General features: G+C 45.5%; 1 protein-coding gene across 2 annotated transcripts; it reads right to left on the bottom strand.

The window, feature by feature from the left end:
* Positions 1–176: 176 nt before the first annotated feature.
* Positions 177–19,553, bottom strand: TMEM39A (transmembrane protein 39A). Of its 2 annotated transcripts, XM_027878876.1 has the most exons (9): positions 19,493–19,547; positions 8,269–8,462; positions 6,534–6,756; positions 5,090–5,173; positions 3,566–3,708; positions 2,793–3,135; positions 1,802–1,989; positions 1,190–1,310; positions 177–658 (listed from the first exon to the last, which is right to left on the bottom strand). In XM_027878876.1, the coding sequence occupies exons 2-9, from the start codon at positions 8,379–8,381 to the stop codon at positions 425–427; spliced, it is 1,449 nt and encodes a 482-aa protein (XP_027734677.1). In that variant the 5' UTR covers positions 8,382–8,462; positions 19,493–19,547; the 3' UTR covers positions 177–424. The 2 variants fall into 2 exon arrangements, with proteins under 2 accessions (XP_027734677.1, XP_027734678.1); XM_027878877.1 differs by lacking the exons at positions 5,090–5,173; positions 6,534–6,756 and having other exon boundaries at positions 19,493–19,553.
* Between the last annotated feature and the right edge of the window lie 5,768 nt (positions 19,554–25,321).

The following is a 25,321-nucleotide window of genomic DNA, read 5'->3' as shown; positions in this document are numbered from 1 at the left end:
CCCCTGGCTGTTAGCGTATCCAAATTTTAGAGCAGACCTGCTGTTCCTAATTAACAGCAGTTCTGTCCCCACAGTATGCAGGGGCAGGGCAGTTCTGTGAGCGAAGCAGACACAGTGACCACACACACAATCCTGTTGCTTCACATAGATATATGTTTGGGTATAGATATACGGTATATACACATCCACTTTTTTTTTGCTTTTATAGATATATAAAATAACACCTTGTTTATAAAGCGACATTTAATTGCCACTGGTTCCCTTCCCGCCCCACAAAAACAATAGTATACAAAATATAAAATATTTTAAATATTTATAAACGCCGCAAGAAAAAAATAGAACTGTACGAAAATATTTTTTTTTTTCTGAGGTTCCCTCCCTGCCCTGTGGGAAGAAAAAGAGAAAGGGTACACATTTGGCCGGCCTAGTGTGCCTTGAGTCCATAATTGTTAAGTGGGTAGGAGTATGCCCTGCCTAATACTATCCGGTCCCGGAGGAGCTTAAATAAGACATAATAATTGCAGAAAAGGATGAGGGCCATGGAGAGGGTGTGGTTCCACTTCTCTGAGCGCAGCAGGGAGTAGAGCTGGTAGCAAACCACACTGCCTTCAATGAGGATCAGCAGGTTGAGCAGCCGTAATGGACGGTGGAAAAGGAACTGCAGGGAAACAGTTAAAAAGGACAGATTTCTATGATTTGTTGCAGGGTTAAAGGGAGGAGGGGTATGTATATAATGCTGTCAGGCACCACTGAGCCACTGACCACTATGGAGCAGAAGAAATGTACTCCAGCTACCACTAGCTGCTACTTAAGGAGAACAGAATAAGAGGTGGCATGTAGAAAGTGGTATTTTGCTTGAGAAGGGGAGGACGGGTGAGATAATCAATTGGCCTGCTGATGTACTTTCCTGTTTCCCTGAACAATGTTAACTAGAACCCTCTTGGGAATATGCCACTGTCTGATGAGAGAGCTGTGTCACCTTGATGAGGAAACACTGACAAGGCAGCTGTGGCTTCCACCTTGCCCAGAGGTCACTGTAATACTGGAAGGGGAAAGCCCCTCTGCTGCTAACAGGTATTTTGTTTAGCAGCAACAGGCTGTTCTGCACGGTCTGCTCTGCTGCAGCTATGTTTGAGCCTCTCCTCCCTCCCACAGTCGTAAGGCATCAAGCAAGAGAAGAGATACTTGCGTAAAAGCGGGCATGGGACACATCTGAAGGCACTGCTACGTTGTAAGGCCCAACTGCTTTATACAGGCATCGGCTCCGTCGCACCAGAACTCCTTGTGGCCATATTGTGTTTTCTGACCAGCTGTGGGGAGAGAATGCCAGAGCATTAGCATCTCTGCTCCCAACTCCCTGGACAGGGAATGGACTTCATCTTGAAAAATACCAAAGCCTCTGCCACAGGGACATGTCCTAGCTCCCACTAGAAAAGTAGAGAGGGGTGATCACAAGCCCATGAAATGGACTCTGAGTAACAAGAACAAATGGCTCCCAGTGCAAGAACTTCATCCTCTGCATTGGAGGAGGCCATCCCACGCCCCTGCACAAGATACTCTCTAATGGCCAAGAAGAATGTCAGCCTTTCTTTTTGGGAAGGGGGCAGCAGTGACTGGAGCAGCTCAGACAGCTCTCTAGAGCAGACGTTTCTGTTTCCATGGAACAGTAAGGCCAGTGGAGTTGCACGGGGAGTGCAGAAGTGTTCTCAGTAGGCACACACTGGTGGTATTTGCTCCTCTACTAGAACGTCTTCTCCTCCCCTTGCTAGGCATGCCAACCCCTCCCCATGCCCACACTCACATGTGCTGTGGAGCATTGCTGTAGGAACCGTGTTCTAGTTTCTGCCACTTTCCAAGGTGGGCGGCTGACCTGTGGAGCAGGTCACAGTACTTGGGAGGCAGCAGCTGAGTGGTGAGCATGACAAAGGCATTGATCCACACCATGATGAGGTGCTCACAGGACCAGCGCATGTCGTAGTACTGGGTGCTCTGCAGAGAGACCAGACAAGAACTTGGCACCACTGTCACAAGACAGACAAAGGAATGACAAGGGACATACTGCGTGTGCATCCAGCAGACCCACACCACACGTTACAGGCATGCGCTTTTGGACCGGTGATTTCGGAGGGTTACAGCTTAGGAAACACTCAAGACTCCCTTCTCCTTGACCTGAAGGAGAAAGGGCAGGGGATGATGCTGCAGCTGGTGCATCTCCTCCTCCAGGAACAGATAAAAAGGCAGTTTGCTTGTCACAGAGCTGCCCCAGGAGCAACAATTGTACCAAGACTGCTACATGGAGCCCTGCCCATTTCTGCACCAACAGGAGCTTGCTCAAGTTAGAAAAATGACAGATGAAAATATACAACCCCCACATTAACAAGAGGTTCTTGGATTTAGCTTGCTAAGCATCCTAGATGACTCTAACAGCCTGACCACCAAAGCCTCCGATCCAAGCACTCAAAAGGCAAGATGCTGGATCTGAGACGGGTAACGACAGGTTCCCTTTTCTAGGAAGAACACAGCTATCCATCTGCCTAGGACAGGGGGTGGGAGAAGGGGAGTTAGTAAGTGGGGTGATGGGACTAGAGGTGCATCACATTTATGGCAATACCTATCTGCCAACCAGAAGCAGTACTAGTGCACTCCGGATGCAGCCATGCTCCGCTATCCGGGCTGCCAAAGGGGAGACAGAGAAAAGGGGAATTAACCAGGAATCTGGCCTGGCAGCAGTTCACACAACAGTCAGAAGGAGACGGCGGGCAGGGGCACAGGAAGAGCCAGACAACAGCTACCTTCACAAAACATAGTGGCAGGAATGCCACATAGTAGGCACTGAAGAGAGAGTTGAAGAGAACTTCCTTGATCCTGCGGTTGAAGTCTGCTTTTAGGCACTCCACCTCATTGCGGATGAGATCTGGGGAAAGGGGGCAGCTGTGGGTGGGGATAGACGTAGGATTATTGAACTGTTCTCTCAGGGATTCCCACAGAAGCGAGAAGAAATCTTTGACCAGGCTGCTGACAGCTGAAGCCCCATCATCCGCCACCTGGTCCTGTACCAAGTATCCACAGTCTGCAGGTAGAGGCTGTGCTCTGCTGTCCTGGTGGAAGCAGCACAGAGGGACGTAGACACCAAACCTGCCATGACAGAAAAAAACAATGGCTGAAATGACAGCCATCCCAACAGGAAGCAGGGGGCGCCTTCTCAACAGCTGCTGGCCCTTAGGAGAGTGAAAGCCAGTGGCCAACTCTTCTCTGCCCTAAGGGCCAGAGGCTGCAGTTTCAACAACTGGGCAGAGAAGCATCTTTAAATTCCATTTGTGGAACCAACCATCGCAATGGCTCAGTCTTCAGGTCACAGTAAAGGCCTCTCACACAAACAGCAACTGAGGCAATTTGCTTCAGCAGCTCAGTGCCACCTTCTCACACCACCCCCCAGCCCTTCCTGCCTCCCTTTTAATTTGAGGAGACAGAGCACAGCCAAGAGCTCTGCTTCCCATGGTGGCTGGTGCCACCCTCAAACAGCTGTGCTCCCCCCGCCCAGAAGGCACAAGGTGGTGTCACTCACGGGTAGCCCAGGAAGAGAAGGTTGAGAACAGAATGGCTGCGGAAGAGGTTGACCAAAGTCCAGCAGAGCACCCATCCACAGAAGGTGAGCAGCACCAGGCGCACCATGTAGTGAACCACCGATGTCGCACCCACCTGAGAGGCCTGCAAATGGAGAAGAAACACTCAGCAGCCCTGTAACACTGGTGCTAGAAGATAAGCAGAAGGGCTGCCTGTGGAGGAGGAGCAGGGAGAGGGATGCCAGGAGGTACTGTAAGAGGGATAGCTGCCCCTCTTCCTCCCAGAAGCAGGAAACTCATTCTCTTACAAAGGTAAATGCCTTTGATTTTACTAATGATTGACAGAATCCAAAAGATTCAAATAATCACACGTTGTGGGGCATGACTAAAATAGGGCCTTTAAAAAAAAATTCAGAGCTGCAAAGGAGAAAAATATTTTTGCTCAAGTCCCTTATTGCTCTGATAATAGTCCGGGATAGCCTGAAACCCATTTCCTCCTGCTCTTTGCTTTGGGTCTCAGCATTCTGGAAGGTCGCAGTTCTCAGCCAAGGGAAGAGAAGATGGTGTCCCTTGGCAATCCCAAAAACAGATTTCCATGACTCATCTCCATTGGATGTACAGACTGCAGTCTAGTGAGGAAGCATCACAGTAAGAAAGCTTGTTCCAGTCTCCAGAGGGGAGAAGGAAACTGAACTTTGAAAAGATTCTGAAGGGTTAGAGCCAATAGATGGGACGTGCAAGAACTTGCATGGAAGGTTTCAATGCAGAAATTTCAGTCTATGGGAAGTTTTACAGAGGATGTGAACATAAATGAAAATGGCAGGAATTAGATGAAAAGAGAACTTCAGAGATCCCATCTTCTTCATTCATCTATTCAACAGGACATAACTGTTCCTTTATTTACCTTTTTTACAACACTGCTTAGTTGTTTAGCCTAGAGTTGTATTAACCATTTCAGTTGTCAAAACTTCCATTTTCCTCAAACTGACTTTTACAAGTCCGTTTTGCCTGGTTCTGCTCTCACAAACACAGAGAAGATCTCAAAATCTGTGGTGATATGACCAGAGTTATTGAGTAACCAGGACTAGAAAAGCAGTTCTACCAGCATTCCTGTTTCACTTCAGTGTACTCAGACATCCTTCTCCTGACCTTTCCCCCTCTAATCTCCTGTTCATTATTCCAGTCTTGGCTAACCTCCCTATTTGCCTTTTTGCTACCTGACTTGCAATTCTCTTGGCCACTTCTCTAACACAAGATTATGGCGTGCAGTATTGTGCCTGCAAAGATAATAAGCAAGAGGGACCATTTAATCTCCTTCTAGGTGCAGAGGCAACAGAGCTACCCAATACTGCAGGACATGAACGGTCTCCAGAAAAAATCTCCAAGGCAGGGCACCACCACCATCTTAGTCCCCCAGACTCTTCTGAGGGAAGAAACTCTCCAAGTTGCAGAACTTTCTCAGGCCAGGGATGGTCATGTTCTGCAGTAAGTACTGCAGGCAGGAGAGGGAACATTGGGAATGTTACCTCAGAGATGAGGGCCCACACCAGCCTCCGTGCCAGCATCACTGTGATGAACGCCGCCAGGTGGTAGTCAATGAGGTGAAAATTCTGAAGGAGGAAAGAAAAAAGGTCTTCACCAAGAAAAGGGACTCTAAACCCACCCAGACGGGGTGGGACTAGAAAACCGGCTGCTGGAGAGTACACTAAGACCTCATGTAAGCATTCCCCAAATCTCTCTGTTAGGCATGAGGGAAAAGGGATAAACCTTAGTAAGACAGGAACATCTCCAAGAAGCAAGATCTTTGCCACAGGGAGGTTCCTTCCCATGGATAGATTTGCAAAGAAAACAAAACAAACCCACCTGTCACGCAGGTATTTTTGGGGTCAAAAGGACATCTAGGACCAGAATCCTATTATGGAGAACAGGTTACAGGTTCCCCAGGGAAAAGCCCCTGAGCAGCCAGAGCAAGGGCAGCTGAAATGGAGTCCAGAGTGAGCACACCAGCTCACTTTCCCTCTTGGTCTGTAGCAACCAGTGCTCCCTGAATGAAGCGAGAAATGTCATCTTCACAGGCCACAGATCTGTACTAGAAGTTTAATGTTGACTCTGGCTGCATCAAGTTAGATACGGTTCTTACAATTTTTCAGTGAAGCCATCAAATATATCCTGGCTAGAACAGTTAGCAGACTCTGAATACTGCTGTTTAGGATTTCAAGGACATTTTGGGTAAAAAAGAATGCTTGAGTTATGAGGGGAACAAACAAATGACTATTAAATCCTTCTGGGTAGGGAGCCCAAAACAGAATGCTTTTACTTCTACTTAGCAAGCTGTGTCCAACATCGCAGAGCTGAGCTGGAACACCAGCACCACCTGTCGGTACAGGTAACTGAGGAATCACCTAACACTTCCAAGCAGCACTGAGGACACAATACCAGCTGCAGAGGCTGGCTCCACTCACACAACGCTCACTGACTCAGGTACAGGTCACTGCCAGGTCATGAAGCTTATTGGGCCAGCAAAACTGAAACTGAGGACACTGGTAGCTTTAAATAATCTGAGGATCTGACCCCCTCCCCAACTCTGCTGCTGACCTCCTGTGAGATCCTAATGTAAACTTGCATATCTTCCTTCTTCAGGCTCTGTTGTTACCACTGGGAAGAGGCACCCATGACAGGAGACAGCTCCTGGAATCTCAGCTCCATTTCAAACCCTAGGAGCTAGCCAGGCCATGCAAGTACCTGCAAGAAATTTCCCCTGAAGGAGTCCTGCTGATTACTCTCTCTGACCTGCCATGTACTTTCTCCCCTGTAAAATGGGGGATGACATGGCCCTGGGTGATGGGGATGCATGTGAACTCCCATCCACTCCCTTAATGTCTAATGCTTGGTGATTCCTGGACTGAAGCAGCATGAAAAGCAGCTGTGTAATGAAAAAGCATGAGTGATGGCACTTGCTGGGGAACTCACCAGTGAGGTGCAGGAAGCAGGGTGATTGTATGGGTACCACCAGACAGTCTTGTAGATGTTGATGTACTGAATGAAGAGGGCTACCAGTAGGTAGATGAAGAACAGGAATTCAAAGAGAAGGCTCCCATCCAACGGCAGTTCAGGGATCCGGCAGTGACGCACAGGCTCTGGAGTAATCAGCGCTGTGATCGGAGGCGCAGAGAGGCTGATGGCACTACCATTCCTGAAACAGATGGGTATCACTCACTTGGTAAACATTCTACATCATCTCTAACATTTTCCAGGACAGAGTGTGCTTGAGGTTGTAAATTGGAGACTGGGCATTACTAGAGGAAAGGTGACAGCAGTCTTGCATTCATAGTTCTGACAGGAGAGTGGCGGTGAGCTTCATCATCTTAGCTCAGACAAAACCCTTATCCAGCATTTCTCTGGACAACTGACTGAGCTGCCAGAAGTGCTGTGACACACCCAGAAATATTTCAGTAAACTTGGAGACTGAGGAGCAGAGGTACAGAGCAAAACTCATTGAGGACCCTAGGCCACACCAAGCACTTAATGTTGGCTCCTTCCACCCATCACCAGGACATTACAGTGGCACCCAGCCTCCTTCTCCAGTACTGTGAAGTGCCCATTGTCTTTCTGCTAACAGTTCCTCTTTTTAAAAGAGGGGTAACTAAAAATGGAATGAAGTAGTTCAGCCACTTCTTAGAGGCTGACCTGTCAAGTGTTCTCACACTTCCTTCTTTCCTAGGTTTCAGAGAAGGCTAGAGCAACTAAAAGCTCTGGCAGACTGAACTGATGGAGGAAGCTCAGACATAACTATGCAGTGTCTGAAACGAGGATAAGCAAGGACCTAGGCACTAACTCTATGGTCTCTACAGTCACTTGCTCCTCAAAAACCTCAGACTGTGCCATCTGTCCATCTGTACCAGACAGAGAAGTCTGTACAGGCCAAAGCTACATGGCTTGGATCACTCTGATTTGAAAGAATTAACCTATACCAGGGCCTCTGCGCGCAGCAAATAGCTTTTCTACTTTGCCAGCTTTTCTATGGAAGGAAGTAACACTGGGCCCTTTCAGTTTTCATATCAAACGTGGAGATCTAAATGTCACTGTGTGTTCCTGTTTCAGCCCCCAACTTCCCCAGAAAATGGAGATGATCTTTGCCAACTGTGAAAATTAGTTGCATCTGCAGCCAGCAGGTCCAAAACAGAATAAAGGCATTCCCTTGCCGTGCCTTTCTATTATGTGGGAGGAGGAGTCACAGCTGTACTCTGACATGTCACACTAACTCCCTGTGGCACTGCAGGCAAGCGAGAGAGACAAGGACTCATCATTTGCCAGGACTCACTGCTCTGGGAGCTGCTGCAGGAAAGACAAACGCAGCACTGTGCAATTTCCACCCCTGGCTGTTGTGACCACAGCAAGCACTGAAGGGGGGCTGACACCACTTCCACAATCTTCCCCATGGGGCTGATTTTACTGCACGAAGTCAAGAGAGGGGCCACAGAGGGCAGCGTGTGCCATAGCAGAGCTGAGAAGAAACTCAGGACACGTTCCCTCTTGGATGAGTCATCTCCTAATGCCACAGCAGGGAGCTCAAAGTTCCCATCTCCCAGTTCCTCTCTTTCACCACAAAGCTACACTCCTGCACGGAGTTCAGAGTGGATCAAGTCCCTTGCTTTTAGCGCTGTCCAAGCCATAAGGGTCTCAACAATCCCACCTTTGTCCTCACCTGTTTCTCAAACCAGTACCGTTTCCACAGCTCCCACCAACCAGCGTCTGGAGAGAAGGCAAAGCTGAACGGCTTAGCTGTTGCCGGCTGGGTCCCCTCCTTCCACCGGGCATGACCAGGAACCAGTCCACTTCCAGTGCCTCCGGCAGGCTGTGCCTTGAGACCCAGACAATGATCCAAAAGCCTTCCCAAGTCTGCAAAGGAGGCAGAAACATTAGCTAAGGTGCAAACTGCTGTTCACCTAGCTCACGCTGCAGCCAAGTAAATTCATGCAAAATGAAGTCACTCTCATACACTCAGAGCTCTGTGGGACAGCCATCACCACCCTAAAACATTGTGCCATTTCAGTGGCACCAGATCAGCCTCTGCTTGCACACGCAGAATGAACACCACTGACAGTGTATCTTTAAAAACGGGATGCTCAAATCAGCCATCAGTGACTGCTAGCACTTCCTGCTGGCTGGAAAGCACCACTGAGCATCTGCAGTGCTGGAGACAACACAACTGTGTGTTTCATTTCAAAAGCAAGCCTGGGGAGAGCCCTCTCCATGTTGTGGTGGAGCTATTAGAGTTTCACAGGTCTTTTTAACCATCCAACACGTTACTTGACAGCCTCTGATGCTGGTAGGTAATTTGGATGCCCTCTGGTAGAGGTCTAAACAAACAGGCTGGTCTCCATGAACGTAGCTAGGTAGTTCAGCTCCCTTCCGTGCTAAGAAAGCCCGACTGACATGAAGGTAGGAGGTCCTTTAAAAGTGGTTTTAGTTAGCACAGTAGTGCAGCAAAACACACATGTTATGCATCTACTTCAAATGCATGTATAGGTAATCACATGACCCAGCCCTTCAAAGAAAAATAATTTAATGGTAGGCTTATAAATATTTCTTTATTTTTAATGACACATTTAAATCTATCAGTTCCTTAAAATGAACTAGTGCTGGGAAACTCCGAATATCACTAACAATGGTAGATTCTCTGGCACTCACTTCCCGTACAGTTTTGCTTCTATTCCATTGGTCTCCCATATGACACTGCAAGGATTTCGGCAGTCAGGTAAGTTTCTGATGGCTAGGAGACATAAGCAAGTGAGGGATTGAACTGAAGTGTAAATCTGCAAGTCACTCCAAGCACATGTGCTGTACAGAAACAAGACACTGAACGAGCACCTCACTACAAGGACTTTGGTCTGAGAGTCTGGAGATTAATCAGTAGCCCTTTCGGAAAAATATCATATCCAGAACCAACCCAAGGTCCAAAAAAACAGCCCCACCTTCTGGGAAACTCTAGATTAAGCTTTGAAATCTACAGATGGAACCTATCATCTATTTATAATTCAGTTACCACCTCCTTTAAAATCATGAGAAATCACAGCTGGCAGAAATGCCAGGAAGTTTCCTCAGAGTCACACCATTGTCACCATGAACACAGTGTGCAGGAGAACTACTCTAAAAAACTCCCTCAAAGAATTCTCTTTTGTATTAAAATTTGCTATCCTTCATCTCTACTCCAATAACCAACTGTTGTGGTTGAAACCAGGACACCAATTCTCAAATTTTCAACAAAAATCCAAGACGTTTCAAAAGATGAAAGTTTTCCACATATCCACATGAAGAACACTTGCAAAAAAAAGCCCAAAAAACAAAACCAAAAAAACCAACCAAACCAAAAACCCCACACCAAACCAAAACAACAAAACCGTACCAAAAAAACAGAGATCCTGGAGAGAGGTGGGGGGGGGGAAAAAGAAAGGAAAAGGAGATGTGACAAGGCATGAAAGGAAAGCAAACATTGGACAATTTGGGTTTGGAAGAAAATAATGTATTTTGATAGACTTTAAAATTCTCATTATAATCCCAATAACAACACAACAGAGAACTGAAGCCTTCCTTATTTTTCTAGTCAAGACTCTAAAGCTTTTAGACAATTTTCTCTAGGATGTTCTAGAGTTTTATTTGGGAATATTTCTATTTCAGGAATTAAATATAAACAGAAGAAAATTCTCCTGCCTGCACAAGATGAGCAGGGGCAGCAACAAACAATGCTGAATTCACTTAGGGCATCCAGACTTTCGATAAGCAGCTAAAGTGAAGGAAAAAAATGAGAAGAACGTCTAAAAAGGAACAAACTTGAAAGACATTTTAAGCCAAATTTAACTACTACGGGGACTGTGAAAGCTAAAACAACTAGTCTAATTCAACCTACAGGACATTTATGATAATGGATGCAATATGTTGGTGGTCTAATTAGTGCTATTAACACTGGAAGGTATTTTATGCCACATTCAATAATTAATGTAAATAATTTAACAGGTCTCATTAGTATCATCCCATTAGTATGCCTCACACACCCTCCAATACAGGCACTTGGACACTAAGGAATTGCACTTCCACCCTCTGGTTTTGCAAACCAGTAAAATGCAGGGTTTCTACTAGTAAAAGAGACTGCCTGTGGAACGCAGCCATCCTTAACATCAGTGCACATATTTTAAGTGCACTTGAATAAGCCCTTTCACAGTGATCCATGAACATATAGACTGGGCAGTTCCTCAAGCCAAGCTTTAAATAACTTTTACTTCACTGGAGTTAGATCAAATTAGGTAGGCGTCTGTTAGAGCAAAATCTGCCTAAGAACCATTCCTTTTTTGTTTGCCTTTGTTTTGTAAAACTCTCCACACAAAACTGAAGCTCCACAGATAAAGCTAAACAAAGCAGTGAGATTACAGATCAGTTCAACTCTAAGTCTGCTTTTTTTGGCCTTGAACCAATCAACAGCTTTCATTTTTGAGGAGAGAGGCATGGGGAAAAGCCTTTTTATACCTTTCAATTAATAAACAAAGGCATGATTCTACTTTGAAAAGTATGTGAACAAGAAAAAAAGTGTCCATAACCCTTTATTTCAACAGATAAGATTCCTGTGTGCATCTGAGTCATATTAAGTATTAATTAAGTCTGCAGGTTTACTTCTCTGTTTGCAGTACCCACCCCATCAACGATCTTATTTTATATAGAGTCATGCAGAAAAAATGAGTAACGAAAGATAAAAGCTCTTCCTGACAAGCCTCTTTAGTCTATTAATACGACTCCACATTGTTCTTGCCAGTTCACCTACAATTTCCCTCAAAAAATTAGTCACATACTTGTAGTCCCTTCATCCTCAAATCCTCAGAACCAAAACTACCCACTTTCAAGATCTCATCACTTAGGCAGATGTGGGCATCATAAGAACAGACAAGCAGGATCTGGGGGACCAGCTACAGATCAGCAGACAGTGGTCCTGCCCAGCTCTTGATCCTAGGGCAGACCATGCTCTTTCATCTGTGACACAGTTATAAGAAGATGCAGAAACAAAGCATCAGACCCTCTGATTTCCAGTTCTTCCTTTTAGAACCACACTAAAGGACCACTTGGTCATTTTGTTTCTCCGCACCAACACCCCTCCTGCCTGTCAGCTCCCCAGCTATCCTGATGAGGCAGGATCAAGGCAGGCAAGAACCACAGCTGTGTGCAAGGCTTTACTGATAAAGAGCTAGGCAGATGAATTATCCGCCAGTTCAGATCAGAGGTGAAGCAGCACACAGCCCTGTCCTGCTCCCCAGGGACCATCACTCAGAATCATGTTCCTGCATCAGCAGCTGCCCAAACAGCTCTTTCAAGAGGCAAATCAGGAGAGAGTCAGTGACTCATCAGAATGGAAAGTCTGCCTGGTTCTTCCCCATCTCTTTGCTGGAAACACTACAATGCTCAGCCAGTTATTTTGATGGCGTTAACGTTTTTTCATTGGAGAAAACTCTGAGCCTCCAGTCCCCTCGGGAAGCTCACTGCACCACAGCACAAGAACTCTCAGAGGCTGGAAAACATTTAAGAGGCTCTTCTTGGCTCCACAAGACCTAAAACCAGATACTCTCAAGAGCAGAAAGGGAAATGTGACCATCCTCACTTGCAGCAATGTAGCTCAAGAAGACCACAGGTCTCTCATTGCAACTCTCCATCTCAATTAAAGCAGCCCTTTCCTGCCAGGTCAGCATGTGACATCTGGGGGTGAAGCAACACATCGCCTCTGTGGTGAGTGAGGGAGCCCTGCCTGCCTCCTCCTCAGCTACACACATGCTCCCAGTAAGACTTTCCATTCTGGGTGTCTGTGCTTTATGGAAACACACCTGCCACCTGTGCAGTGTTCCCCTGCAGGGAACAGCAGCAGGTCACCTCCACAACACGGCTCTAGAGCACTGACACAAAGCACAGTCTGTCTCTGAAACTGAAACAAGCAATGTAAAAAGGTCTCTTGGTTACTAATGTCCTCAATTCCTGTAGGAGGAATGTCCTCAAGTCGCTGTAGGTGGTCAACATAACCCCAAACTTGCATTTGTCCAGCAATCCTAATGTCTTTGCAAATTATCTGCAAAACTACCTTATAGACAAGTTTTCTTTTGAACTTTGAACACTGACAGTCCCAGTTACTACAGGTTATTTTTACTTCCTCTTAGTGTGAACCTTTCATTTAAATTAAAAATTAATAATGATTTAAAAATCTCCAATACAACAAAAAAATTTCTCACCCATTTTGACAGCTGGAAAAACTGAGACACAAAGCTGGTAAATGATTCACCCAACATAATGCCAAAAAGAGAAAACAATCCCAAGAGAGCCTGGGAACAGCGATGATGGCACCCAAGCCTTGGTCCCCCTGTCAGCACCCTCACATCTGCCACACCGAAAGCCAAGAAGCTGCAAAACTTCTGTGGAAGCCCTAACCTGGTCTGGGAATAAAATAAGCATTTGGTTGTTGTAAGGGAGGAAACAACCGACAGGTTATCAGATGGAAAGCTAAATATTTGGCTTGTGCAGAGCTGCCCCAGTGCTAAGTCAACACAACCTTTCAACTCAGGCTGGCTCCAAAGGCACACACCCACCATCTGGCCCAGAGCTGGGAGGCAAAACCGGTTAGGAAGGAGGTCTCCAAGTCAGCATATTTTCCAAGTCCTCATGAAATACGCAGCAAAGAGGGAGATTTGGTAGAGAGAGACAGAAACCCCCCTGAAGTGCAGCTCAGACTCTATCAAACAGGACAATAGTGAGTGGTGAATCACCACTGTCAGGTGATGTACCAGCAAGACTAATTTTCACTCAGTGACTAAGAATCAAAACCTCCTCTGCAATAACAAAACTAGCCCATCAAGACCAGGTCAGTGTAGGCTTTTCTGATGCAGCACAACTCTGGCTGAAGAGGCTCCATCTACCAGCCCTCTACACACACAAAAAAACTGAATGGTGAAAGTAGCAAGAAAAAGGAAGAATTCACAAATGGCATAAACAGTGTATGACTCATTTCAGGTATCTTCAGCAAAGAAGGCTAGAGCTGAGAAGACAGGTAAGTGGGGAAACTAAGAGTTCTAGCTAAAGACATGGTGAAGCCAGCATCTGCCATTTGTAGCTGCTGCAGTACTTCAAATACCCATAGAAAGAAACGGGAGCAGGAAAGAAAAGTTTTCCAGGAAAAGCCTCTCAAGATTAAAGTGCAGTAAGCTCAGCCAGCTCACTTTGTAGATGTGCTCTTTAAGGTTAGGAGATAGATTTAAGTTCTTAATACTCCAGACATAGCAAATTATCCAAGAGACTGAAAGAGCAATTTCTAAAAATGGAGAGGGATTTCCAACCCAAATCCTATACATTGCTTAAAATCCCCTCAAAGACCTTACTTTAGGAGGTGCAAGGAGGAAATTTCCAGAGGTATGCAGGTGATAGGATTCTCTTCAGAATACAGGCGAGTTCAAGTCTTTGTGACTTGGAGCAAAGAAGATACACTCAGCACTCTTAATGAACCTCTGGCGAGTACAAGAACAAAGCCACAATTTCTGGAGTAATAAAATGATATTACCTTATATCTGTATAATTACCTTGTGCAACAAACTGCTGCAGGAGGTTAAAGCAAACAGCCTAGGAAGACTTTAATGAATGACTGTAATAATTTCATGAATGAACACAAGTGAATTTATATTCCAAGAGAAACTGAAGAAAAACAAAACCAACCCACAACACAAGATCCTCAGGGCTCAGCAACTACAAGTGGCCAATAACACTCCTCACCAAGACAACAGTATTACAGTTAGCAAGACATTAACATTTTCTTTGGCTTCTTCTGATGTATACAGCCACACTCACAGCCAAATACAGATCTGGGAATAAAGAAAGCATTGGCTTGTTCTCATGTGAGAACAAGACAGAATTGCAAAGTTTGAGCTTTTCCAGCAGCAAAGGGAAATGCAGGCCTGACCAGCTGGGTCATGGTTTATTTTGGTCCTACAGTTCCCATGCTTTTAAGTCGTGTGGGGAAAGGGACAGCAAGTCTAGCCCCATCCAGAGTGAGAGGCCCAAACTAAAGAGCTGGCAGGAATTACCGACCTAGACCCACAGTTCTCTGCATGTGTAACAAGACAAAAGTTTAAGCTTCAATTCCTTGTGCATATTACTGATAGAAAGAGAAGTTTTGTTTAGAAGGGGACATTGGTTGGGAAGTAATGGTAAATCACAAGGGCAATGTTTTAGCAGACATAACACAGGCAAGGCTATCAAAGCTGGCCCTTAATAGTTTATCAACACACACTCCTAAGTACATCTTGCACCAAAGCTCTTCAGTAAACATTAAGCACAGTCATGGCTCTGCTAAAACACAGCCACAGATCACCCTCCGTTAAACTGTGCCATGCACAGTAACTGGGAAAGGAAGGGAATTTTAGGAATGGCCACTGAATTTTTTTTCCAAGTTATCAGGGCAAATGTACAACAACAGGTCACTCCTGAAGGGGGTGAAGAAAGAAAATAGAAAAAGATAAAAAATGCTCTTGCTTTAATAACCCATCTTAAAATTTTCAGTCAATTAAGCCACCAAAATATGCATTCTCCTCCCAACCTTTAACACATACACACAGCCTAATGGCCTGAGTACAGGCTAGGACCTTATTTGCTTTTTAATCTCTCCTCTTCAACTGACTTCCAGGGAACTTGTTTTACCAAACTTGTCAGATCTCAATTTCCTTATCCCGATCAGGATAAACTGTTCAGCAAGTATTTCTCCTCCCAGGGGTCTCTGTACATAGTAGTGAATACTTTTTACAGTATTATTTTAGTGCTTTAGACAAGCTTTTTTAAAAACAAACAGAAGCAGCTTTCCTGCTGGTTTTGTTTCTCTGCCAATCCCTATGTTTAATTTAATGGAGATCAGCCATGATGACAAATCACGGGGAGTCACTAAGATTTTTCTATTTTGTCCTCAAATGGCTAAAAATAAGGCAGGTATTTGCCATATGTAGCAATGAGTTTGAAGGCATGAAGTGGAAAGGCATGAAGTAGAAAGTTAAAAGATGCTTCCTTAAGCTTTACTCCAAGTCATTGCACTGGGATTTACAGCAGAAAGTATTGGTGCAACAAGGGTTTGCACATCCCTAACACTGTGGAAAAGCAGAATTATTTCAGGGACTTCTAAATAAATTGCAATTTGCATGAATCATAAATTTGCATTAAAATTTAAAACACACTTGAGAATGTATCAACTCTCCCCTACTTGCCTCTTTAAGGAGAGGTACAGGTAATATACAAGTTCCCCACAAAACAGCAAGAGTCTTCAATTCAATTTCCATGACTCTGGTAGGCAGCACTCAGAACCTTGTGTGACCACATACAGATCAGCTATTCTATCAGATTGGGAAAATGCAATAGGATACATTAATTGATTATACCAAGACTAATTTACCTGTCTGAATCTGCATACTCTCTCCCTTATATGTATTTCTGGGCCACAGATGCCTACTGACATTTTTGCTTTAAACCAACCATCCCAAACCCCTCGGCATACATGGGTGCTGCTGCACTGTTAGTCAGCAGGGCTCTCCTGACCGGCTTGCACAATACCCACTTCCCACCAGAAGTCTCATTTTTCACTTGCAACACCCAAAAAACTCAATGAAAGGTTGGAAATAACTCTCCGATGACCACACTCCACAAAGAATGGCATGAAATCTTTCAGGGGAGTTTATGACGCCTAATGAGAGATTTCCCCAAGTCACACAGCTCCTGGAGATTCATCTCTTATTTTAAAAATCCACTGGCTAGAAGCAATGCCACTTGCCTAACTGTGGTAGGGTTAGAAATAAATGGACTAAAGTTCTGATTCACACAGAAGACCCTACAGTCATTAAGTGAATAAAGGAGAGAACCAACTTTATGGCACCATCCATTGCCAGGACAGGCCAAACTCTGCAGTCAGAGAGCAGGTTAAGGACATGGCAGAGGGAAGGGATCACTGAAAGAGGAGGAAAGTCAGTTGCTGTAATATCTTATCTTCCTTATGGCTTCTTGTGCATAAGCTAGCACTGCATTAACATCAAACTGGTTTAGTTCTCCAACAGAATGGCAGTGCAAGGAGAACAAAAACTGGGCCTCAGGAAGGAAAATACACATAACAGAGTATCATACTGCACAGTTAACTATGACAGATTGAGTAATACTAAAGATCCCAAGCATTTAAGTAGGTTCTGTAAGCCAAATTCAACCTTCCTCTGTATTTCTCAGTCCATAAAGATGCTAGGACATACATTTTCACAATGGAAAAACAAAAAAAAATTGTCAGAAATGGAAAATATTTTTAAGACCAAACGTTCCAACAGCAAAAAATTCAGCCAAATCTCTAACTGTTTTTCACCAATGCTAAAGAGCACATACATTTGTATATTGACAAACTGTATTTTCTTTAAATCCAGAGTATGAACCCAACCCCTCCAACTCAAGAACTGGTAAACAAAAACTGAATCACATGATTGTCACTGCCCAAAGAGAACTTATTCCAAGATTTCATGATTCTGAGGCACAGGGAAAACATTGAGACTGAGGAATAGGATGGTCTCAGAACCAGTTTTGTCTTGTTGCTTTCCATCATATCCATCTTTAGGTGCTGTAACTTTATAGAGTAGTACTGAGTGGCCCAACTGGCTTCTGAACTGAATGCTCATGGAAATTGGAAGCCTTCTTAACAAACATTTCTAGCCCATATGCTCTTGCTATATTTTCAAACATTCAGATTTGATGCCTGCAGAAGGAAAAGAAGTGTTAGTTTTATGATATCCAGGCTTGGGTTGCCCAGGTCAATTTGCATTACAGACCCTTTCAGAGAAATATTTGTGTTCAGCACTGCTCAGTTTCAAAACCAGCAAAAAGGTGTGGGGTTTCCCCTTCAAATGCTATATACAATTTGATTCTTTCTCTAAAATTTCAGAACAAAAAGTAGTGGCTGAAGAAGACAAACAAAAAAAGTGATTTGGCCTGTCTGCTTTTGAGTAATACGTGAAAGTATATCTATACTGGCAATGTTACATCAGCACAAACATTGCTAATACAAGCAGGCTGCTAAGATGAGAATAACTTTATTTCCTTAGCTACTGCATCCCTGTAAGGAAAATAATTCAGCAAGGTGGTAACCAAGCAAGAAGTTTTTAAAAGAATTTATCTTCTTACAAGCAGAATAGAAACACATCCTGCAAAAGTAGGAAGCAAAATGTTTTATCCCCATTTTACAGCCAGAAAGACTGTAAAAAATAAAAGTAAAAAAATAAAAATAAAAGGCCTGCCTTTTCTATATTATTAATGTTTTTGAATGCTCAGGTTGAGGCAATATAGACACCTCTGTCAGTAGGTGCGTGGATATTCAGAGCTTCTGAAAATCAGATCTCAAATGCTTGCAAGTTATCATGTCTGCAAAGAGACAGACAGCAATGAGCTGTACAGGAGGCATGGAGGTGTTTTATGGTCTTGGAATCAGGAGTACACATCACACTGGGTACAGTGTCAGTGATATTACCTAAGCTTCTCTGTTCTTCCAAATAAATCAGACCTGGATGACATTCCTACCTGACGTACTAGTTTGTACTGCAAAACCCAAGTCAAAGATGTTCAAGAACAGAAACAAGGAGTATCTACATCTACACCTAAAGAAAGAACTTCCAGTCAGATAAGGGACAGTAAGCAGGAGGTGAAGTTTCAGCCCAACTTCTGGAGTGGTCAGCATTGCCTGGCTACCATTCTGGCATCTGTGGGCCCAGATTTTACCAGCAGAGCATCATTCAACTGCAATGCCAAGCACCTTGGCGAAAGCAGCTTGCACTGCAACAGGAGCAGCTGGAAGGAGAAAGTATCAGAAACACTCCAACAACAGGAATGCCAAGAGGTGAGCAAAGGAGCAGACTGTGCGTTAAAGGGCTGAGGTCTTCTGCTTTCAGTATCCTGTAAAACTGCAGCTGAGCCACTCCAGTCCCATCCCCGTACTACCATAACCCTCTCCCAGAAAACCTCTTCTGGTCACAGTGAGTTAACAGACAGAAGGGATTGTTACAGAAGGGATGTCTCGTCTCCAAAAACTTCATAACTCACCGCTTTGTAACGCAGACATCTCATTTCTTCCCTTACAGTCGTAACAGATGCCAGTGACACGAGGGGCCCCTTATTCACAATAAAAAGCATGCATGAGAGCAATCATAGATTGCAAACAAAGCTGCCTCTGTTTCTGCTATACATTCACATGTTAAAATGACGCTGGAGTGGCAAAGGAACTGCCTCATGTAGAAAGGAAAGTCATCAGCCCAACTGCTACCCTACATAACGGAGGATGATTGATACACTGTTTTCTGAGTGGTACAAAAAAAGAACAGCGATAGAAATGTGCATCCACATACATTCGGGAAATGGTACCTTATGGCAGGTTGAATTTGCCTGGACTTGCACACGATTGCCTCAGCTCTTCATCTTCCACAGAACAGTGCCCTTGCCTCCCTCCTTTGCAGGACTGGTTACGTAGGGACAGCGCTTTAAAAGCACACCTACCTGTGACCCCAGACCAACTTTCTCGCCTTTAATCCCCCACTCTCCTACCATGGAGCACCCGGCTCTCCGCAGCGTGAGCGGACCTCCCGCTTTAACCCTGGAGCAGCAGGAAACGTCTGAAAAGAGAAGCCCGGCACCAAGTGCCGTAACTTGCCAGCAGGACGGAACAAAGCCAGCAGAAGCCTCCCCACCACACACACACACACACACACACACACACACACACACACACACGAAGTTTCGGGCGGGCGGCACCGCAGCCTGGGGGAGCTCCGGCGGTCCCAGCCCGCCGACTGGCTGTGTCGCCGGGGCTGTCCCGGAGCGGGGCTGCCCGCGGGAGCGGCGGGGCCGGTACTCACACATCCAAGCGCGGGCGGCGGCGCGGCTCGGACATCAGCCGGCAGCGAGGTCCCCGACGGCGGCAGCGGCCCGGCGGCCAGCCCCGGCCCCCGCAGCCCCCGGACCGCCCCGGGGGGACGAGGCTGAGGCTGAGGCTGAGGCTGAGGCTGCGGCTGCGGCGGTGGGAGCCCCGCGGAGCGCCCCTCCTCTCGCCAGGCAGACCCACCTCGCCGCTGCCCCGCGGCGGGGCAGGGGCAGGAGCAAGGGAAGCGAGAGGACGGGAAGAAGAGGCGGGCGGGCTCGGCCTCAGCACCCCGGCGCGGCCCTGCACAGCGCCGGCTGCCCGGGAGACGTGGCAGTGAGGGCTGATGCTCTCATCACACGGCGACAGCGGCGGCGGCCCTCGGCGGCCGCGGCCGGCCCAGGGAGGGCAGGAGCCGCGGGGCGGGGCGGCGGCCGCGCCGCGCCGCCATCTTGGTGGTGGCAGCGGGGCCGCCCGGGTGTGCCGCCACCGGCCTCTCCTGGCCGCTGGGGTTTCGGGGCCTCCTGGGGAGATGCTCCGTCTCCTTATTTGCTGTAGAATCACAGATGAAAATAAAGCTCAACACAGAATCATATACACAGGATCAACTAGTTTGGAAAAGACCTCTGAGATCAGTCCAACCTATGACCAAACAGCGCCATATCACCTCGAATACTAAGAGCCACGTACAGTCTTTCCTTAAACACTTCCAGGGACAATTACTCCACCAGCTCCCTGGGCAGTCCATTCCAATGTCTAATGAACATTTACATCCAAGCTAAACCTCTCCTGGCACAGTTTATGACTATGTCCTTTCACCCTGACACTAGTTGCCTGGAAGAAGAGTCCGATCCCCACTTGGCTACAACCTCCTTTCAGGTAATTGTAGAAAGCAAAAAGGTCCCTCCTTGAGCCTCCCTTTCTCCTCCCAGCTCCCTCAGCCACTCCTCATGGGACTTGTGCTCCAGACTCTTCATCAGTTTCACTGCCCTTCTCTGGACTGGCTTCAGCACCTCAATGTCCTTCATAAAGTGAGGGGTCCAGAGCTGCACACAGTACTTGAGGTGTAGTCATGTTTTGCACCATGAGATGCCTAAAAACCCCTATAAAATCAGAATTTACTGCTTCATTACAGTCAGCACATCTATTTATCCTATGGCCAAACATCAGCAGCTGAAAAGCCCAGCTGCCACTGCCACCCTCAGCCAACCACATTAGAAGGTACACACAGGTACCCAGGACAGCTTTGGGGCACTGGGAGACCCTGGGAAGAGCCAGCAGCAGGGAAGGATGTTGGGTGATCTGCAATAGTCACCTTGCAGCAGCAAATACTCAGAGATTGGATATGGCTGACAAGAAGGCTCTCCCTGGGAGCAAGAGGATACTGGAGAAAAAAGTAATCTTGCGTGTGAGCAATAGCCAATTCTGGGTGGGGATGCACCACTTAAATGTTTACCCTGAGAACCTGGTAACTCGGGCCAGGCAAGACTATGACAAATGGGACAGAGCTGGCCAGACCAACCCTCACTGCTGCTGTTATGTTTAACCTCAGCCAGTAGCTAAGTACCATGCAGATGTTCACTCCCTCCCCCATGGTGGGATGGGGAGGAGAATTGGAAGAAGGTAAAACATGCAGGTTTAGATAGAGCATTTTAATAACTGAAATAAAGTAAAATCTACTACTAATAATAATTGTAATGAAATAAAACATGACAAACAGAGAGAGAGAAATACAACTCGAGAGGAAAAAAACCCCACAACAGTGATGCATAATACAGTTGCTCACCACCCACTGACCACTGCCCAGCCTGACCCCAAGCAGCAACTGGCCCCTCCTGGCCAGCTCTCCCCCAGCTGATGTACTGGAAATAACATTCTACGGTACAGAATATCCGTTTGGCCAGTTCAGGTCATCTTCATCTTCCTGGCTATGCTCCCTCGTGACTTCTTGGGCACTCACAGGTGGAGCATGGGAAACTGAAAAGTCCTTGATTTAGGGTAAGCAATACTTAGGGACAAGTGAAACATCAGTGAGTTATCAATGTTATTCTCCTATGGGATAAAACCCACAGCAATGTACCAGCTACTAGGAAGAATATTAACTCCATCCCATTTGAAACTAACACAGTATCCACTCCTTATTCTATACCATTTACACCATGCCTAGCTTCCACACTTTCAAATACCCCATCACCTTTCCTGTCTTTTGATGTATACACAGATATAATTTCTTAAGTCCATCAACCATCTCTCTAAAATGTCAGTTGAGTTCATTTCTTCCATGACCTTGAGCTTCATTTTTCACAACCATCCTTCAGGACCAGAAAGATGGTGTGTATTGTTGGACTGTTGCATGGTAAAGCCAGTTCTCATTACATCATTGTTATGCTTGTCCAGATTCATCAAAGTTCATTCTTTATTAATGTGGTGATCAAAGGGGAGCTGAGTCCAGATCCCCAAATCCAGAACTGGTGGAGATGGGCGTTGCAAAGTGCACAGTGCAGTGATGGGCACATCACCACATATAAGTGACAATACACGTTACATAGCAATTACATCAGTTTAATTCATTGGCTATTTTCACCCCAAATCAAATTTCCTTGAGGCACACACCAGACTTCTTCATCCTGCATTACCCATCTAGTGGGCACAGATCCTTGAGCAAAACCAATCCCGTGCTAGTTTCAACATCCAAAGGACATTAAAAATTTTCAAAATTGTCAAATGCCACTGTAATTAGCTTGCTGGGAAAGGGGGAAGGTGTGGGAGGATGTCTCTCCCATAGGTTGTCTCTCTGAGGAGGAAAGACAGAAGCTGTGATTATTGATAGTTCCCAACAGGTGGCTCCCGAAGAACATAGCTGAACAGTGCTGAGTACACACACCAGATTAGTTTTACAACCCATAATTCTATCATATCACAAGCCAGTATTACAAACTACAATTAAGCGATAACCTGAGCCCAGACCTCAAAGGCGATAAACTCAAGACAGGGAACACAAGCTGCAAGTAAAGTGTTACAAAACACAACCCTGAGATCAAGCACAATGACTGAGAGCAGACAAATCAACATTGTGACCAGCAACTGTAAAACCAATACAATGAATCGAATGCTCATAACGAATTTGTTTTAACTTGCTCTGGTCAGATCTGTCGCCATCTCAACCCTCTGTGCACCATGTTAGGTGCCAAAAAGGATGTTGACATGGCTTAACAAACACCAGCCAACAACTAACTACCACACAGACCCACTGCCCCATGCACCCCACAGTGGGACAGGGAGGAGAACCGGGAAAAGGTAAAACCTGTGGGTTGAGATAAGAACACTTTAATAATTGAAATAAAGTAAAATATAATATTAAGACAACTAATAATAATTGTAATGAAAGTGGAGATAACAAAAAGAGAGAAAGGAATAAAACTCAAGATAAAAAACCCCAAATGAACAGTCATGCTCAATACAGTTGCTCACCACCTGCTGACCGATGCCCAGCCTGTCCCCTAGCAGCCATCGGTGGCTCCTGGCCAGCTTTGCCCCGTTTATTTACTGAGCATGACGTTCTATGGTATGGAATATCCCTTTGGCCAGTGCAGGTCAGCTGTCCTGGCTATGCTCCCTCCCAGTTTCTAGTGCACCTGCTTGCTGGCAAAGCATGGGAAGCTGAAAAATTCTTCACTTAGGGTAAGCATTACTTAGCAACAACCAAAACATCATTGTATAATCAACATTATTCTCCTACTAAATTCAAAACACAGCACTGTACCAGCTACTAGGAAGAAAATTAACTCTATCCCAGCCAAAACCAGGCCAGCTGTTCTGTTTTACTTTTAAAACGAATGTCTTGAAGGGGCTCTGGTAAAGTCTTGTTGTCTTACCAGTATTATTGGGCTTATTTCTGATAGAGAATCCTCCCTCTTCATCCTATGCCAGCATATCAGAATCTGTGCCTCATGCATTCACCTTTCTTCCTTCAGCCTCAGCAGCATCCTCAGATAATTTTCATGTCAACAAACTGGACCACAGCTGCTGCTCACTGAACAAGACTCAATGTGCCTGCCACGCTGCCCTCACACTTCAGCTTGCTTATCCTTCTCTTTATGGCCAAAGAAATGACCACTGACAGTGCAGCTGTACCAGCAGACTGCGGATGTAGTTCTTTGTCTGCACCTCTGTAATATACACCTTGTACTAGGAAATCTGCCAAAGCATTCTTTTGTTCTGGATGAGATTGAAAAAAACCTCACCCAATAATGTGAAATGTTTAAAAAAAAAATTGTTCTTAACCTCAGTCCAGGTGTCTTTAAGGCCTGGAGCCTCTGTTCCAAGAGAAAGCTGCTCTTTGTGTGAAATACGCCCAGGAGATCTTAGCTGATGGAGCTGTGCAACAGGCTATTGGAAGGTAGGAGACAGAGTTCTGTGCTAATTCAACAGGGGTAAGATTCCTTCTCCATCCCAAATCTGAACACAAGCCCAAGTCTGGATACATGCAGGAGAACCTTACTGCTGCTGTGTATTTTGACTCAAAGAAGTAACTTTGTGCTAATTGTAGAAGTTAGGCGCAACTTTGACTGGATGTTTTAAAGGTTTACACACCCTCCTCTCTGCCATACTACATATTAATGGTTATGCCTACAGAATTCAATGCAATGGGGTGGAGACTGAGGTGTGTCGGCTTTTCCCATCTCATTCTCACTTAGAAATAGTAATGCAGACAGGACAGTTGCAGAGTGACAATTTATTCCCACCTACCCTTGATAACAATATTTCAGAAATACTTTGTATTTATCTACCAGTGTCCACGGGGTGTTACATTTATCACCGAATTAATCGGAGAACTGCATGACTGTTTAGGTCCTTGCTTTCCTCATATTTGCAAGGAAACTGTAATCCAGACTGAGCCAAGGAAACGAATACTGAGGAACAAGGAGCAGCTCAGGCAGAATGTGAAAGATGACACCATCCTTGTTAGATTTTGTGGAATCCCCCTAGTCTTCTAACTTATTCTTGCATGAGACTTCACTATATAAAACACTGAATTACATCTGTGAGAAGCCCAGTAAAGTACAGAAGCCCAGGTTCAAAAAGATTCTTCTCTGATTAAATGTGTAACTGCTGCAGGGACTTTGATAAAACACTCCTACTGGGTCACGTAACACTGTGTTTGCCCACAAGCAAACACTAATGGTATAGAACTTTCCACACTCTCAACCAGTAGCACACTTGATTTTCCTATCTTTACCTCTGTCCCTGTTTTCTTCTAGCTCTCATTTCCTTTCTGGTATCTAGGTTAATGCCCTTTTCACCTACTTCTCACTTCTGCCATGCTTCATGTCTATTTTCCACTATCCCTTAGAAAACCTAGGCCCCTTTTGTCACTCTCCCTCCTATTTCAAATTGTTTTCCTATCTTACTAACTCCTTAACTTTTCATTTTATCAAACATCCCCTCTATCCTTTTACTCCAGGGCTATTGCTCCACAAACTCTGGGACGTACACAGGTGTGACCCTGCACAGGAACAGTTCGTAAATTTACCCTGGGATACAGTGTTACTTAACTCAAAGCCTTACCTCCATAAAGCAAAGACATAACTTCGGTCTTGGGTACAAGTATCCAGACGAGGTTGGGTACCACTAATAGTGTAGCTGTAGTGACATGCAATTCAGCATGTACTAATTGGACTTTGTGCACAAAACACTGCCTGGGAAGTCAAATCTTCCTCTCAAAGGCTCCTCTGCAGCACATCTTGCATGCAAGAAAGGGTCACTACTTTTGTTCACATTTAGAGGTCCCGTGGCACCAGCTTTCATGCAAACAATGTATCAGGTA

This window comes from Empidonax traillii, unplaced genomic scaffold (genome assembly GCF_003031625.1).
Source record: "Empidonax traillii isolate 1590-97213 ecotype Southwest subspecies unplaced genomic scaffold, ASM303162v1 scaffold46:size3806547, whole genome shotgun sequence".
In the NCBI taxonomy this organism is placed as follows: domain Eukaryota; kingdom Metazoa; phylum Chordata; class Aves; order Passeriformes; family Tyrannidae; genus Empidonax; species Empidonax traillii.
The sequence above is the reverse complement of the archived record's forward strand: the minus strand, read 5'-3'. Positions and strand labels throughout refer to the sequence as shown.

What these genes read in the sequence shown, in the direction of transcription:
- TMEM39A (XM_027878876.1), bottom strand. Translation starts at nt 8,381, where the DNA reads ATGCCCGGTGGAAGGAGGGGACCCAGCCGGCAACAGCTAAGCCGTTCA. An exon ending in CTGCTTCCTGCACCTCACTG is followed by an intron (nt 5,174 to 6,533) that starts GTGAGTTCCCCA and finishes TTCCTCCTTCAG; the next exon opens with AATTTTCACCTCATTGACTA. An exon ending in AGCAATGCTCCACAGCACAT is followed by an intron (nt 1,311 to 1,801) that starts GTGAGTGTGGGC and finishes CTCTCCCCACAG; the next exon opens with CTGGTCAGAAAACACAATAT.